At 39.2% G+C, this 16,500-nt stretch overlaps 1 protein-coding gene across 2 annotated transcripts in view; it reads right to left on the bottom strand.

Moving 5' to 3' along the window:
* rad50 (RAD50 homolog, double strand break repair protein) overlaps positions 1-2,277 on the bottom strand; it is a 35,339-nt gene extending 33,062 nt beyond the window's left edge. The window contains exons 1-4 of one of the 2 annotated variants that reach the window (XM_030747130.1): positions 2,044-2,277; positions 969-1,106; positions 718-801; positions 85-236 (exon numbers count right to left, since the gene is read on the bottom strand). In XM_030747130.1, coding sequence (XP_030602990.1) covers positions 85-236; positions 718-801; positions 969-1,097 — 365 coding nt within the window. In that variant the 5' untranslated portion in view covers positions 1,098-1,106; positions 2,044-2,277. Of the gene's footprint in view, positions 1-84; positions 237-717; positions 802-968; positions 1,107-2,043 lie in introns of those variants that run through there. The other variant, XM_030747131.1, reaches the window with a different exon arrangement.
* Between the last annotated feature and the right edge of the window lie 14,223 nt (positions 2,278-16,500).

Raw genomic sequence — 16,500 nt, 5'->3', positions numbered from 1 at the left:
AAACCTTAATATACAATACACACACACAAAAAAAATTAAACATTAAATAAAACATTACTTAAGAAAGGTGAGACTTTGGCTTACTTCAATCTGGTAATGACCTGCTCTAAGCTTTTGAAGGTGTAACTCTTCGCCTTCTGAGTGCAGGACATAGAGCGTTGGATGGTCACTTTATCTCCATTGACATCTGAGAACAAGAGTCGAATTTGTGCTCGCACATCCGTCTCATGGGCATCCTGCAATCATATAAGTGAGCATTGTTACACATGAATAAAGGTGTAAAAATCATCTGACAAAGACCTGAAGAGGATGTCAGGACTAAGACAGAGCGTTAACATGTTCAGAAAATTATAAATTTGTGGAATCACAGAGGTTCTCAAATGTAGGAACACAAACTAATGGTAGGAACTTTTCCTGATAAAGACTTTTAGCACTGGTACAGAGAAGCTAAGAGTTTTTCATAGGTGATTTAGACTTTTTAAAACACTCTACCCTTGTCTTATTTTTTCTATCATGAAGTCTGCATGATTAAAATATTACATCTTACAAATATACAAACAAATATGTTGCAACAATAACATCCCACAAATCATACTGAGTTCTAGGTTAATCACTGCAATCATCGCCCCTATTATGAGAACACAAAAACTGACAGACCAGTCAGCTCAAGTAAAAGAACTTCAATCTGACATTAAGTATCAAGACAAACAAACAAACCTTCGGATCATGAACAAATGCACCTCCTTTAGATCCAGGGGGGAGTTCTCCTGATGTTGCATACTTTAGGCATTCAATAATAGTCTGAAAGCATCAAAAATAAATAATACACAACAGTAGCATTTATCATTCTGAAATATTTTCTCAAACTTTTAAAGTTACCATTTGGAAATTATATAAGTGCTGAGGCACACTGTCAACATTCATGTTCAACAAGCCAAGTGTTGTTGTTGTCAGGAATGTTATCTTACTGTTTTCCCTGCTCCATTGGGCCCGACCAGCACAGTCAGAGGAGTGAAGAAAGATATAACTTGTTTGTCTTTATCCTCAATCCCAAAGCTCCTCACCCCCAGGATGCTCATCTTGTCGATCTTTGACATTTTTGCTTTCTGAAAGAGACATGGAAAGCGATGTGATGAAAATGGGACACACAGCGTTGATTCGCTTTACTGCGAGATCAACGAAAAGTATGAGCGGTGATGAATTAATGGCTGCTGATAGGCAGTTTTACTTGTTAAAAAAAATAACATGCAGCCACAATAACAAACAGGTCTTATCATAAGAACCACTAATATCAGATGATGTGCTCGCTGCAGCATCTGATGTTTTCCAGAGCCATCAGCTTGTGCTGTGCAGCCACTAATCTACACTGAAGTCTTTCAGCAAAACAAACCTTCCACTACAATAAATCCCACCATATAGTACAAAGACTTGTGCTGAAAACTGAAACTTCCAGCTGTTGTTTCACAGTGTTTAAATTATAGGAGCTATTTTTTTTTATGCAGAGCCCCTTCAATCTCAAGCAATACTGTTTTTGCGAACAAACCATCTGAATATTGATCACTGTGGATCGTAGGCTGTTTCTGCTTTGTACATTGGACAAGCTTGAGTACCACTTGTTCCCACAGTAGGAACCAATTGCTCCAAATGAATTTGTCCCAGGGGCTTTTTGCTATATCACCAACAACATTTGTATTTCGATACCTACTGAATCCGCATTATTTTGCTTGTCTATTATCTCAAAAATTACATTCAAATGATACTTGTCCACTCAAACAAATCCGGTGTCACCGCACAAAGACAAAAACTACCAACTCCAGGCGTTACACTAGTTAATATCTTCAACAGGCGACAATAATGAAGCTTAAATTGCAAGTTACCAGTTATTAATTTCTTCCACGGTACCTCGGAGTTCATTAAAATGCAATAAACGTCATTTTCAGGTGAATTTAGATAACACAGACATCTTTCTAACTTGTACCTTTAAAAATCCCGATGTTCAGCAAATTATTAAAGTTATATCTACAAAGCTAGCAGAGTACTCACTATGTGTTGTCAACTCAGCAGGCTAGCTCTCATGCTACGTCGTAGTGTTTTTATCAGACAGCGACACACTGGCGCACAGCAGTGTGACACAAGACTTAATTTCGCTTGCAGTAGTTATGCACAGCCACAGATACGCTACGAATTCAACTCACTGGACTGAGTTTTTAGCCTTGAGAAACTTGGACGTACAACTACAATTTCCGCGCCGCTTTGGAAAGAGACAGCGTGCGAGGCTCCGGCTGACTTCCGGGAGGAGGAACGTCGACATAGAGCAGCGAGCTTACAGCATAGATCCAAAACCTGTGTTTATGTATTTAGATTCAATACGTTTTTTCCCCATTTGTAATCTTTGTTTTCCAAATCAATTTAGTATGACTCATGCAGTTTAGGTTTTATTATTAAAATGTTTAGTTTCAATGTACTTTTTAGTATTGTTACTAAAGTAATAATTGGCTGTATCAGTTAAGATACTCTTTTTTATTATAATATTCGGGCATTTTTTTTTAGAGGCAGATATTTGGAATGGGTGTAATACGGAGAATAAGGCTAAAAGCATTTCCTGTAGATTTTTTGAGTTAGTTTTATATGTACGCTCTATAGTTTACCTTACAATATAAAGCACCATGAGGTGACTTTGTTTTGATTTGGTACTATATAAATAAAATTGAACTGAATTGGAAGGTTGACCCTAGGTATTTAAACTTTAAACTTATTTAAACCACTGTCACTACTTCAGCTCCTTGCAGCTTGATTGTTACACCGGTCTCCCTCTCATTCACACATGCATGCTGTCTTGTAATCTATTGATTTTCATTTATATGCAAATTTAACCGCACTTACAGTATATTGATCAATATAATTAGAAGAGGTTTCTGCATAAATAACAAACCTATGACCAGCTTAGCTAAGTGAATTTTCTTTTTTTATGCAGGGATGGAAACATTAACCATTCTTGTCTGACAAAATGCCATTTTTGTGCCACTTTCAGTCTTTGTGTTATCTAGTATCTGGTATCTGTTTGAATGCTGACTACGTTTTATGCCTGTTTGGAAAAAAGCTATTTATCACATCATTCAGATACAGATATGTTCTTTTTGTCAACAGTTTCTGACGTCTTCCACGTCACAAGCTTTTGTCTCACAATGTATACCACAAGAGGGCAGTGTTCTGCTGTGGAAAAGTTAGTGCTGCCAAACCTTGCACCACACCAAGGTCCTCTCCTCTCCTCTCCTCTCCTCTCGCATGACATCCATTTCTTGCAGTATTGCTGAGACATTTGTAGTGAAGAGTTTGGCCACTGGTATCCCAGCCAGTTCGATCAGATAAGATGCCCATGGCATTTATTTTTAACAAGCATTTCTATATTTGGCATGATCAGATACAAGCAACTGCAATGTAACGTAAAAGACAAACCACATATAGCAGTAGTAAAACACATTTTTCATGTTGCAGTCATTAGGTAAAACTGAATGAAAAATAGATGGCGTGATAGAAGAAGGGAGAAAATAAATGTAATTGGAATAAAGGGACAGGGGTTATTTTCGGCATGTGTTTGGGGTTGAAGAACAGTTTGAAGACATCCGCAGGGACCTGCAGGACTGGTGTTCCCCACCTGCAGCTAACCCCCTAAAACCCAAGAACATCATCTCTCTGATGTCCTCTGATTTCCCTCCCCTTTGAAAAATTGCAACAGACACACACGCACACAAACACACATACACTTCCACAAACTGCCTTCTGCTCTCAGCTCACTGATTCAGTCTGTCTGTGTTATCAGACCAATGACTCATTGTGCCTCAATCTGTCCAGCTCCTGGCCCTCTTTCTATTTTCATCCTGTCCTGACATGAAAATGCCATGACCTTGTGCCTTGCGCTGAACCACTGGAGGTATACATTATGTGTACTACTATGTGTGTGAGGTGGTGTGAAAAGCCTATCCCATATCCCCCTGGTCACCCTTTCCATCTAAATGGAACTGAAGTAATTTACTTTGAGTTTTTGATCATCACAGTGGGGAGTAAGCTCTCCAACCTAATTTATCGAGATATAGTGGGAGAACAAGCAAAGATAGATGATAAAAGAGAGGGGGGCACACACAAAAAAAAACCAAGGAGAAGAGATTGTAGAGGGAAAAGTACATGCACTGATATAAAGGCAGCAGCTATATTTTTCTCCTGACTTAATAAATAAAATGTTTTGATATGACATTCATTATGAGTCACTGTTTCAGAAGCCAGACTGACAGACTTACCTTTGACCAAACTGTCTTTTTCACATTTCAAAAATTGTCTCACAAAAATTGAAGCACCAATATTTTAGTAAATCCTCAGGGACTCGGTGCTGCCCACTCACAGGAAAGCAGCTTGAAGTAGAGAAAGCTGAAAAGAAGAAGAGCTCCAAGATTTGGTGGGGTGTCGGGAGTGTTCGGTCAGTCTGAATGCTGTGTGACGGAACCAAATTATACATTTCACTTCAAAGTTACCAAGAGCAATTGTTTTCAGCAATAAATATCTTTTTTAGAGGCAACATTTTCAAAGACATGCTTTTGCAGTGATCTTTACACTTGTCTTGACCCCACTGAGTGCTTTGAGAAGGGTTCATTTTGGTCAGTGGCCTTAAGAGTGTTCTGAGTCAAAAATAGAGACACATTCTGAAAAAGCATGTTCCCATCATCTCACCAGCATCCAATGAATAGTGACTTGTCCTCTTCTTGCCACCCTCAGCCTTGCTTTTTCTACTGTTTCTTTCTACATGTATTTTTAACTTACAGTGTAGACTGAAATCCCTTTAAAAACCAAGGGAAAAAAAGCATGCCGTTTAAAGTGTACCTCTGTGATGCGTGCGTTACATTTTCAGATACGAAGTTAATCGTCTCCTGGTGCTCTCACAAACAGCTGACTTTGTCAGACCGCGACTGTGTCAGAGTGACATTTCTGACTGCCTGACTTCTCATGACATGCTGAGGGCTTTATAGTATGAGCAGCACTGGCATGAACATTTTTCCTTCTTTATGATTTCAAAGTCCTGGTGTTTATGTACATCCAGCACAGCACCTCCCACACAATCAGGATTTATCAAAAGGAGTTTAAGTTTTACTGGAGGAGTCTGTCGCTCCTAAAAAAAAAACCACTTGATGGGTTTCAGGTTAGGGGAGGAAATAAAAATAGAGAACATGAACAAAAAATGTTTGTGTTTTGCTTAAAGCATTAAAAAGTAATAATCAATTGATCTCTTTGACTTTTTCTATTAATAAGGCCTCATTAGATTATATTAGATTATTTCAGCTCTCCATTCATGATGCACTTTTTGGACCTCATTTTGCTAATGTTGGCTACCATGAACAGAAATGCTCCCTTGGCATAGTCAGACTTTTCCTTTCTTTCTCTTTTTGGTTTGTTTTTGTTCTTCAGTAAAGACTCTGCCCTTTGTCTTCATGCATGGCTACACATTTATTCACTCAGTTTGGGTCAAAAAAGCAGCAAAGAACATGACTGATGACAGGATTAAATATTATGTAAGATTAAAAAGAGGAAACAGCTAAGCAGTCCCCAGCTGAATATACCTTTGCCAACAAAGACAGACAAACAGAGTTCAAAGGTGATTTTGAACTGTGTTTCATAGCTGCTTAACTGTTTATACCAGTTCCAAATGGCAAATTTATGTTGAGAACAAAGCTTCAGAGAAGGGACAGCAAAGTGCTGCATGTGAAGACACATACATGGTGAGTGGTGCAGTGTTTCAGACACTCTTTATTTAAGGGAACTGCACTCATTTGTACCACCAAAATTAACAGGCATAACGGAGCGTTTAGAAAAGTCAGCTATCAAGCAGTGATCAGCGCATTTAGTATTTCAAACAACTTGTCTTTGCAAACACCCCACACGGTGACAAACACAAATTCAGTCAGTACAGTAATCAGTGTCACTGGCCACAGTCACTTTCTTGTGCTTATTGTGCAAACTCTGCACAGCTTTACAGTTTTACACTTGTTTGTTTGTGGGACTTTTTCAGTTGAAGCACTCCTGATCCTGGGCAAACTGAAAACATTAAGAGCATTCGTCATAATAAATGACTTTGTCATTGTCATGGCTCATTTCTGTGTAAAACACTAATGAATGAATGGTACAAAAATGAATTTTTCATTGTACATTACTTTAGGGATTTCTATTTTTGCACCACACTTGTAGCTGCAGTGACATAGCTGTAAGTATATTTTTAAGGCAGACTTAAAATATTGTGAATCTATCTATCTTTATTTTTTACAAACAAGGTGTCTTCATGAAGGCAGGCTTTTCAGTCCACCTATTAATGTCTGTGCAGTGCATACTTAGTCTGTGTCTAAATATAATTGTAAATGTATTTTCCATTTGTCTAATATTTGTTTAGAGAGAAGCCGAAGAACAAATATCCAATACCCAATTACTGGAAACATTTAGGATTTTTTAAAAATTGTGTATAGAGGAAATGAGCTGGGAATGAAAAGTAAACTATTTTGGTGAAAAGAAATCCTCTAGCTAGAAATGGAGTATGACAGCAGAAGAGGAAAGAAGCCCAATCAGAAGTTAATAGGAGAAAATACAAAGGTGCCCATGCAGGCTTCATTCAAAGTGTTTTTAGTGTTTCTGAAAGTTTGTGCCATAAACCGTCTGGCTTGTGCCAGACAAGTTCAAATCTCAGTGACCTTGACCTAAAGGTAAAGGTCAGAGGTCAAGGTTTCTAAAAATCTTGTGAACGTGATAACTTGAGAACAATGTGACCTAGGATGTTCAAATTCAAACCGTAGATGCATACTGTTCAAGCTAGACCCGTCAAACTTCACACACTGACTTTACTATAACAGCACCTTGACACCCCCAACGCTGAGCATTGGCACCTGCTCAGTTGTGCTCTTGTTTGCTGATTCTCTATATGCCATCAATTTCTACCCACTCAATATATCTGCATACTTTCATTTCATCTCAGTGATGTCCTTTGCATCCAAATAAAGGCAAATCCATAACTGGACAATAAATAGGTCTTGCTGGAGCATTTGTTTTGCTCTGCATAGCAATTACATGCTTCTTACTAAGCAACTGCTTATCTGCATGCTTGCCTTCCTACCCTTGGGTGTGTTTCCATTCCTGGTGACTGTTTAATCATTAGAGAAGTGGAGCTCATTGATTTTTGAGCCAAGTAATTATTAGGGTGGGGGAGGGGGGGGGGGGATTGGTGGCTATAAACAAGTGAAATGGTTAGAGTATGGAAATAATGAAAATTAGTGTGGGCGAAGAGCAATAATGAGGTTGCTGAAGTGTCCTTCCTGTATATCTGCAGTATGTCCAGTTGACTATCTTTTTTCATTCTCTAGAAATTACTTTGAAGATTACTAACAATGTAGCATTGTATAAAATCCACGTAAGCACATATAATGGGCAGCTGCATCTAATAAACTTAATGTGCTTGCTTCATTTAGGTAGGCTAATTATTGATATTTGCTTGACAATACAACTGACTATTCAGTGCTTGCACACTGGCACACCTGTATCAGGCACAGCCGTTATTTATCATAGCTGCAGCTGTGTTTATCCCAGAAAGACACTTTCATGTAAAAGGTCTGTTTAAGCCATTCTGTGCTTATACAGAGGGGTTTTGAACACAGCCCTTTGAGAAAGTAGTTAACATTAGTAATTACTCTTTTTCTACTGTCTGAGCCTAAAATTGTTTTTAGAAACTTTTAAGCAGTTTTAAACAGTTTTCCCTAAAACAGTTTTAAGAAACAGTTTTAGGGAGGGTTTGGTATTTGAGAAACACCTGGGAAAATCCAGACTGACAGATATTTAGTTTGTAAAATTAAACATGACAGAAAGAAATCCAAACAATTTAACAAAACTATGAATTCAAATCTTGCTTTCGAGAAGCCTGCTTTTGATTTATAAAATCTGACATTAAATGCCAAGGCAAGCTAAACAACCTGAATAAACTGTTAAATGAACACATAACAGGATGGAAGAGGCGTCACTATTCAGTAAAGAAGCACTTAGTCGTCTGATGATAAAGGGGAAGCTGATGAAGGACCCACTTCATCCTTTTTAAAATGAGTGAACTTGTTGTAGCCTAGGAGCTTAAAAAAAAAAAAAAAAAAAAAAAAAGCCAAGTGCTTGCTAGAATTAAAAAAAAAGAAGTTGTTGAAGACCTTAACATACTATTACCATGTTGGGAATTAGTAGAAACAAGAGTAAATGTGTACTATTTGTCTTGACAACATTGGCTTCATTAGATTTTTCTGTTGTGTCATTTTTCAGTGATTTGTTATCATCAGAAAGGCTCAGGTGTTATAAATATTAATGATGTTTCTGTTCTTTTAAAATGTTTCGTTACTAGCGCAGAACAAAGCTGTATTGAACTGTCTCTGCTGACTGTGCATTTATTTTGTGCAAATCACCCTTTTCTTCTTATTCAACGGAGCGCAGGGAAGAGGTGACTGACATTTCCAAAACAAACAAACAAACAAACAAACAAACTGTGGCTGGAAGAGGCTGCTTGATGAACAGCTCATAGGTTCTGATCATGGCAGAAGAAAGACAGAGCCTAAGTACACAGAGACAGGCTCTACCATGGTAGACAGGACATGAGGTCCAGGCTGTGCACTGGGACAGCAAACACTGACAGGCATAACAAAGTAACCGGAACAGTGAAAAGGAACATCTGTGCCAAGTATGGGGTTAGAAGTCCTCAAATCCCAATGGAAGACAAAACCAAAGTGGGTAAGAATAGCAGAGTTAAAGTCCTGCGGGACTTCAAGCTCCAGACAGACTAACCAGACATGTTGGTGGCTGACAAGATGCACAGAGTACTTGTGATAGATGTGACAATCTCAGCTGACAGTGACATTAGGAAGAAGGAGCATGAATAGTTGAAGAAGTACCAGGGAATGAAGGAAAAACTAGAACAAATGTGGAAGGTAATGTACGAAGTAGCCCCCATGGTTACAGCGGCAACGGCCAGCAGGGCCAACCTAAAAGCTGAGCTGCAGGGCGCCATAGGCACAAATGTCTTCAAGGAGTGAGCCCCTGGCTCAATTCCCAGCTGGCCTGGACATTTGCTGCATAGACACTTCTCCTGGTATCTTCAAGTCCTCTCCGCACTCATTGGCCACTTCATTAGGTATAGCTTGCTAGTACTGGGATGGACCCCCTTTTGCCCTCAGAACTGCCTTAATTCTTCACAGCATAGATTCAAAAAGGTGCTGGAAACATTCCTCAGAAATTTTGAATCATACTGATGTTATAACATCACACAGTGGCTTCGGATTTGTTGGCTGCACACCCATGCTGGGAATCGCTTGTTCTACTACATCCCACAGGTGACTATGGACTGCGGGCAAAGGTGTTGGGATCAAGATCTGGTGAATATAGAGACCATTTGAGTACAGTGAGTTGACTGTCATGTTCAAGAAACCAGGTTAAGATGATATGAACTTTGTGACACGGTGGGTTATCCTGCTGGAAGCAGCCTTCAGAAAATGGGCACGCTGTAGTCATAAAGGAATGGACATGGTCATCAACAACACTCAGGTACGCTGTGGCATTTAAACAATACTTAGATTTGAACTTGAGCAGATCATCTTGTTCGTGTCTACATGCCTAAATGCATTGCAATGTGACCGAGTGATCAGATATTTGTGTTAACAAGAAGCTGAACAAGTATGCCTAATGAAGTGGCTGGTGAGTGTATAGCTGTCCACTATCCACATTCCTCCCAACTGTCCCCACTGAAAGCAGAAAAAAAAGAGGTTCTGACCCTGAGCTGGGCTGCAGCTGATTCCAGGTATAACATCTGAGGTTTCTGTTGAGAAGTACAGTCAGAGACAGCTAAGATACGAGCTTGAAGTAGAACTATGTATAATATGCTATGTGCATTTATTATTTACCACATATTAATTCTCTTTCAGTACAAGTAAAATATGATAAAACTACATCAGATTGAATCCACAGGAAGCAGTGATGTGACAGTGAGAGACCATGAGAAAGCAGTACATGGATGTACTGGTGGGTTACTTGCTATTAAAAAAAATAATATTAAGACTCTGAACCTTTGTTGTATAGTTGACAGTGGATTGGGTTAAAAATTTGAGGTCTCACAGATACATCTGCTGTATTTACAAATATAATAATAATGACTGATAAATGCAACAAATAAGAGGCAACTATATGATGAACTGTCACAATGCCAAATATTTTTGGTAGCTCATGTTTAATGTATTATATGTTTTTTTGGTGTAAGGCCATTATCATAGATACTGACCATCATATTTCATTTAATAGTATTTTACATCCAGTCCATGGATATGTGAAACAGATGTAACTTCAGCTTTCAACTCTTTTGTGCGTAGCGCTCTGAGAATTCTAATTTCTATTTAAAGAAACTGTACTCAGTGAAGTGAATACACTGACTACTGGAAATTGTGAATTTAAAAAGTTGTGATGCTAACATCTAATATGATTCATGGACTGATTATCACACCTTGTGCCTGACATTCCACAATTTCACCAAGCACACAGGTGCTGACACCTCCTTTATTTAGGTTTATTAAAGGCTCTATGACATCCTGCGACAGCCGGTATCAGAGTGACAACAGCGCTGATGAAAGTGTGGCTTTCATAGCAGTGGATGAAAACAGCTGAACTGCTGTTTTCCTCATGGATGTTTTGAGCCTCAAAGCCCAGTCGACGTCCCTTCCTTTCTTTGAAACAATTCAAAGCAAATAAGAAGTAACGCCACCATTCATTGTGATGAACGAAAAGCTGACTTAAAGTGAATATTGTCAAGTCCCAACAGTAACTAGTTCAACCAATTTGTCATTGAAATTGCTACGCAAATGGAAGGATTTTGTACATGTGGTTTCCTGAATACTCTCAGTGATGTGGACCTTGTCTGTATAATAATAATGTATAATCATGGCTTAAGAGTTTGCTTCAGTAAATCCTTCTCGGCCAAAATACTGACTTATCTACATTTGAATGTAATGAAAGCTGCTACACTTTTTAAAATCATGCACAGGACAAATTAATATATTTTCCTTGAATCTGCTTGTACATGTGTGCGCTGGCATGTGTCTTTATGTCTCATCTTGTTATTCTGTGTAAGACTACCTCAGCATATGAGAATGTGTTTGACCTGTGTAGTGACAGCATGCAGCAAATGTCCTATCTGATATCCTAATGACTACTAATGGCACAAGTCGTGCCAATTTTACTGATGTAATAAACTATTATCCAGGATAATCATCTCTGGAAAATGTATTTTCATTCTGTGCCAATTCCAATTTAGCATTTTCCATCAAATAGTTGCCTCTCCTGTTTCAATTCATCACTGCTCATTACAGCCTGTGGCTGCTTCTCTCTTGCTACCCTCGCAGAGATGCACTGATTTCATATATGTTAGTTAATATTCAAAAGCCACACCACAAATTCCTCTTCAGAAATACACTTAGTCTTGTCGAGAGCAAAATATTTAATCAGAATGGTGTTTAAAGATGCTTCATTCATCATCATTTTCTGTGTAATTCTTCATTTTAGACTGCTTCATGGTTGTCTTCTTCATTAGTGCTGCTAGAGCACTTAAACCAGAACATCCCTGGTTTGTTGTGTGTAAGCATTTTGTTCTTCACTAGTTAACTAGAGCTGAAATTCAGAGTTATGACAGTTTGAGCTCACAAGTTAACTAGTAAGATTTTCAGCGTTACTAGTTATGCCCAGAATCGTGTCAAAAAGCCACGTAGTTGAGAAATTGGTGGGACCTGGTGTCACAAGTGAGGCTTCTGTTGGAACTGCTCGAGTGTCACGAGCATCATGACTATTTATCATGATGTGGAGTTTTTGTTTAACTCTGTTCAGTTCAATTTTGTATTTATTGCCTGCTGCTGTCAGTTTTACTTCTTATCTATTGGCACTGTTTCCATCCAGTATCTCGGGGTCTTGTTCACGAGTGATGGGAGAAGGGAACGGGAGATCGACAGGCGGATCGGGGCTGCTTCTGCAGTGATGTGGACGCTGCACCGGTCCGTCGTGGTGAAGAGGGAGCTTAGCGTAAAAGCGAAGCTCTCGATTTACCGGTCGATCTACGTTCCTACCCTCACCTATGGTCACGAGCTTTGGGTAGTGACCGAAAGAATAAGATCGCGAATACAAGCGGCAGAAATGAGTTTCCTTCGAAGGGTGGCTGGCCTCTCCCTTAGAGATAAGGTGAGGAGTGCGGCCATCCGGGAGGGGCTCAGAGTAGAGCCGCTGCTCCTCCACATCGAAAGGAGCCAGTTGAGGTGGCTCGGGCATCTGATTAGGATGCCTCCTGGCCGCCTCCTGGGTGAGGTGTTCCGGGCATGTCCCACCGGGAAGAGGCCCCGTGGTAGACCCAGGACACGCTGGAGAGATTATGTATCTCGGCTGGCCTGGGAACACCTTGGGGTCCCTCCGGATGAGCTGGAAGAGGTGGCTGGGGAGAGGGAAGCCTGGGCTTCTCTGCTTAGGCTTCTGCCCCCGCGACCCGGCCCCGGATAAGAGGAAGAAAATGGATGGATGGATGGATGGACTGTTTCCATCCTTCTGTTAGGGTGAAGTTGAATAGCTAATATCACTTAGGAAGGTTCCTACCTGATTTACCTGACCTGGATGTATCTGTGTGGCAGCCATTAAAAGAACTGTTTAAATCCTCCAAATACTAAGGTGGTTCAGTGCTTCCTTTAGGACTTTGTTTAGGACTGAACCTTCCTTTATGTCTACCAATTGATAGTGAGTTGTCTGTTTATGAAAAAAAAACAAAAAAAATGTCAAAGTGGCGCAGATTATGTAAATAGTCATCAATAGTCAATGAAGACTATTAATGCCACAGCTGAACTCTGAACATTATGCTGCTGTAATGAAATCTGCATCTTGACAAACGCAGCTTTATATAAACTCTCTAAATCCAGATCATGAGCTATCATAAAATGATCAAAATGTGTTTACAGTTTGCATTAGTTATAGCTGTTGTTGTATTGCCTTGCCAGCATTCAGGATTATCATTAAATGAATGTGACAGTCTCCATTTTCTGTGTCTTCATGGCAGCAGACAAGATGATCATGAACAGGTGAGCTCGATACTTCCAGGTGTGTGGAGCAAAAGGGCGGGAACCCAAGATGAGTCCCGTCTCTGAAACACAGGGGCAAGGTCAGCTCAACACAAACACAAAGAAAAAGAAAAAGAGAGACACAGAAAGGCAAAGATAAAAGATAAAGTTCGGCTTACAGAAATAAAAAAAAAAAAAAAATCCCTTGAGCAATTAAAATTCATAAAAAGCCATAAAATTTTCACCATAATCTACAAGCAGATGATGTCCTGCTGTGCTGCCACAGCAATACCAAGACAAAAGTGATTTTCCTTTGCTGCCTAATCCTTTGGTGAACTCTAACAGCATATGACACGCCTTAGGACATCGCTAAGACAAAGACTCTTCACACAGTCAGCATAAGAGAAGTCAGTGTGGATTAAACTGCAGCTTTCTTTGCATTTTGCTTGTTTTACAGCAAAAAAAGTTGCATTTTCATCCAAAGTCTAGAGACAAATTATAAATAACTTGAAACAAAAATATCAAACACCAACATTAATATAGCAACCAACACCTAACGCACATTTTCATTACTGGCTAATCTTTGATTAGTTTCGGTAGCTTGTAGAAGCCAAGTATTTTAATGCTTCCTATTAGTGTTTTTGAGTAATGTTGAATGAAGTGTCACAGTACTGTTGTGAGTTCTGCTGGAATAGTTGACACTGATGTGCATCAGGTTTGATTGATTTTTTGATTTGAAATTAACTCTTGTGATGAGCTGGATGTTTGTAAGGAGTTCTGAAGAAATGTGAAAATAAAAAAAAAAAAATGAAGCAAATTAAGATAAATTACATTAGGTCTGAAAAAAATGCGATTATGCAAAACATCCATCCATGCATTTTCTTCCACTTATCCAATTCAGGGTTGCCACGCAGACACAGCGAGAACATGCAGACTCCATACAGAAAAGTCCCAACAGTGGTAACCACCACGCTGCCCTCCGCTTATCCAGTCAGTTTCAATTAAAAGTATCTCTTACAGACACTCAAGTGGAAGAAAATGAATGATAACGGACAAGTTTGCACAATCACGGGTAACGAGTTGACACAAACAAAATGAAATATTATTTTAGGTTTGAGAATTAAAATACATTTCCTTGTAAACAAACAAGGACAAAGCTATGTTTAATCCTTTGCTATCAAAAGTGAAGTTGTTATCATTGTTAGGCCTAACAAGGCTGTGTTTTTTTTTTTTGTTTTTTTTAACAAAGAAACAACAACAAAACAAAACAAAGAAACCTGCTGTCAGACAAGAAGCTGACAAAATCTGATTTAAACACATTTTCTCACTGTAACTCTGCAAATGTGTGAAACCTGTTTGAAAATGAGGTAACTCCAGCACACACTTCTGTTTTTGAGCTGTGGCAGATAAAACTCTACAGGTAATTAGATTGGCACTCTTGAAATGAAATCACAATAATTTGCTTCCAGACTGGCCAATTTGAATGTACACTCACCTGCCATTTTATTAGGTACACCTTGCTAGTATACCTCAGGCCCATTTTGCCTTCAGAACCATGGTGGGAATATTCCTCAGAGGTTTTGTTCCATGTTGACATGATAGCATCAGATAGTTGCTGCAGATTTACTGGCTAGACATCCATGATGTGAACCTCCACTTGCAACACATCACAAAGGTTCCTTATTGGATTGAGATCTGGTGACTGTGGAGGCCATTTGAGTACAGTGAACTCTTAGTCACATTCAGAAAACTGGTTTGAGATGATTTGAGCTTTGTGACATGGTGGGTTATCCTGCTGGAAGCAGCCATCAGAAGATGGGTACACTGTGGTCATAAAGGGATGGACATGGCCAGAAACAATATTCAAGTAGGCCGTGGTGTTTAAACACTAAAGGTACTCACATCATCACCACCACGATGGATCAACAGCAGAAATCGAGATTCATCAGAGCAGGCCAGTCTGTTCTTAGCTGGTAGGAGTGGCAGCCTGTGTTGTGGTCTGCTGCTGTAGCCCAACTGCTTCAAGGTTCAATGTGTTGTGGATTCAGAGATGCTCTTCTGCATATTTTCATTGTAACAAGTGGTTGTTTGAGCTACTGTTGCCTTCCTAACAGCTTGAAACAGTCTGGCCATTCTCCACTGACCTCTGGCATCAACAAGACATTTATACCCAGTAAACTGCCGCTCACTAGATATTTCCTCACTCTCTCTCTTTTTTTTTTCTCTCATTAAACCCAGGAGATGGATGTGCAGGAAAATGTGTAGTAGATCAGTAGTTTCTGAATCAGACCATCTGGCACCAACAAGCATGTCATGTCCAAAGTCACTTAAATCACCTTTCACCCCCATTTTGATGTTTGGTTTGAACTTCAGCAGTTCTACTTGGCCACGGCTAAATGCACTGAGTTGCTGCCATGCGATTGGCTGATTAGATATTTGTGTTAACGAGCAGCTGAACAAAATGGCAAATCTAAAAATTTACTGTGGGAAACTGTCACTTTGCCATAAAGGTCTAGCGAGATAGTGATAGTGATAGTAAGGATAACACTTGGTTTTGGGTATAAGGTAAAAACTGGAGTGAGGCATTTAGTTGTGATACTCACAGTTGGAGTAAAGGACTTGGGTTTGCATTGTATTAGTGACTGTCCTCAGAAAAATAGTAATAAAAATGTGTTTGCAGAATGCTTAGAGATTAACTTTTTGCATGACTGGTGCCTCCCCTTCTTTATAAACCTACTCTAGCAAATGAAAGTGCAGACAGATTGTCCTGATATCAACTGCAGTGATTTTTTTTTTATCCCAGGATATAAAGGAAGAGACAAAATAGACACAGAAGGCGAAAAGGATATAAAATCTCAACAGGTCGTGGTGTGTGTTTGATAATAAAAACTCCCTGTGATTATAAAGGTATCCACTGATATTATTCCCCCCAAAGGAAGTACAGTTTTTAATAAGATGTGAAAGTTGAATGTATTAAATGTCATTTTTGGTTCTAAATTTATATTTTATAAGAGAGACTTTTAAAGCCTATTAACTAATGATAATATGTTCTATGCTCATGCAAGCATACCATCTCTCTGCGTTCACCTCTGTCCTCATTATCATATTTGGCATAGATAAATACCCTTGTAGCTCTGAGGGAATTCATTTACAGCATTAATCAGGAGGCTAATGGCTCAGTGAGATCATCTAGAGGTCTTTTCTGTGTCCTAATTCATGAAAAGCTGTCACAAACTGCAAAAGGCAGCAAATAGATGTTATGATGCATAGATGCACAAACACTATAGGTTGATTAGACTGCCTCAGATTTCTACAGTGAGGATAATTATGCAGCTATAGTCGAATGTAACGGCAGCTTTTGTGTGTGTGTGTG

The sequence above is a fragment of the Archocentrus centrarchus genome, chromosome 14 (assembly GCF_007364275.1).
Source record: "Archocentrus centrarchus isolate MPI-CPG fArcCen1 chromosome 14, fArcCen1, whole genome shotgun sequence".
Lineage (NCBI taxonomy): Eukaryota > Metazoa > Chordata > Actinopteri > Cichliformes > Cichlidae > Archocentrus > Archocentrus centrarchus.
The sequence above is the reverse complement of the archived record's forward strand: the minus strand, read 5'-3'. Positions and strand labels throughout refer to the sequence as shown.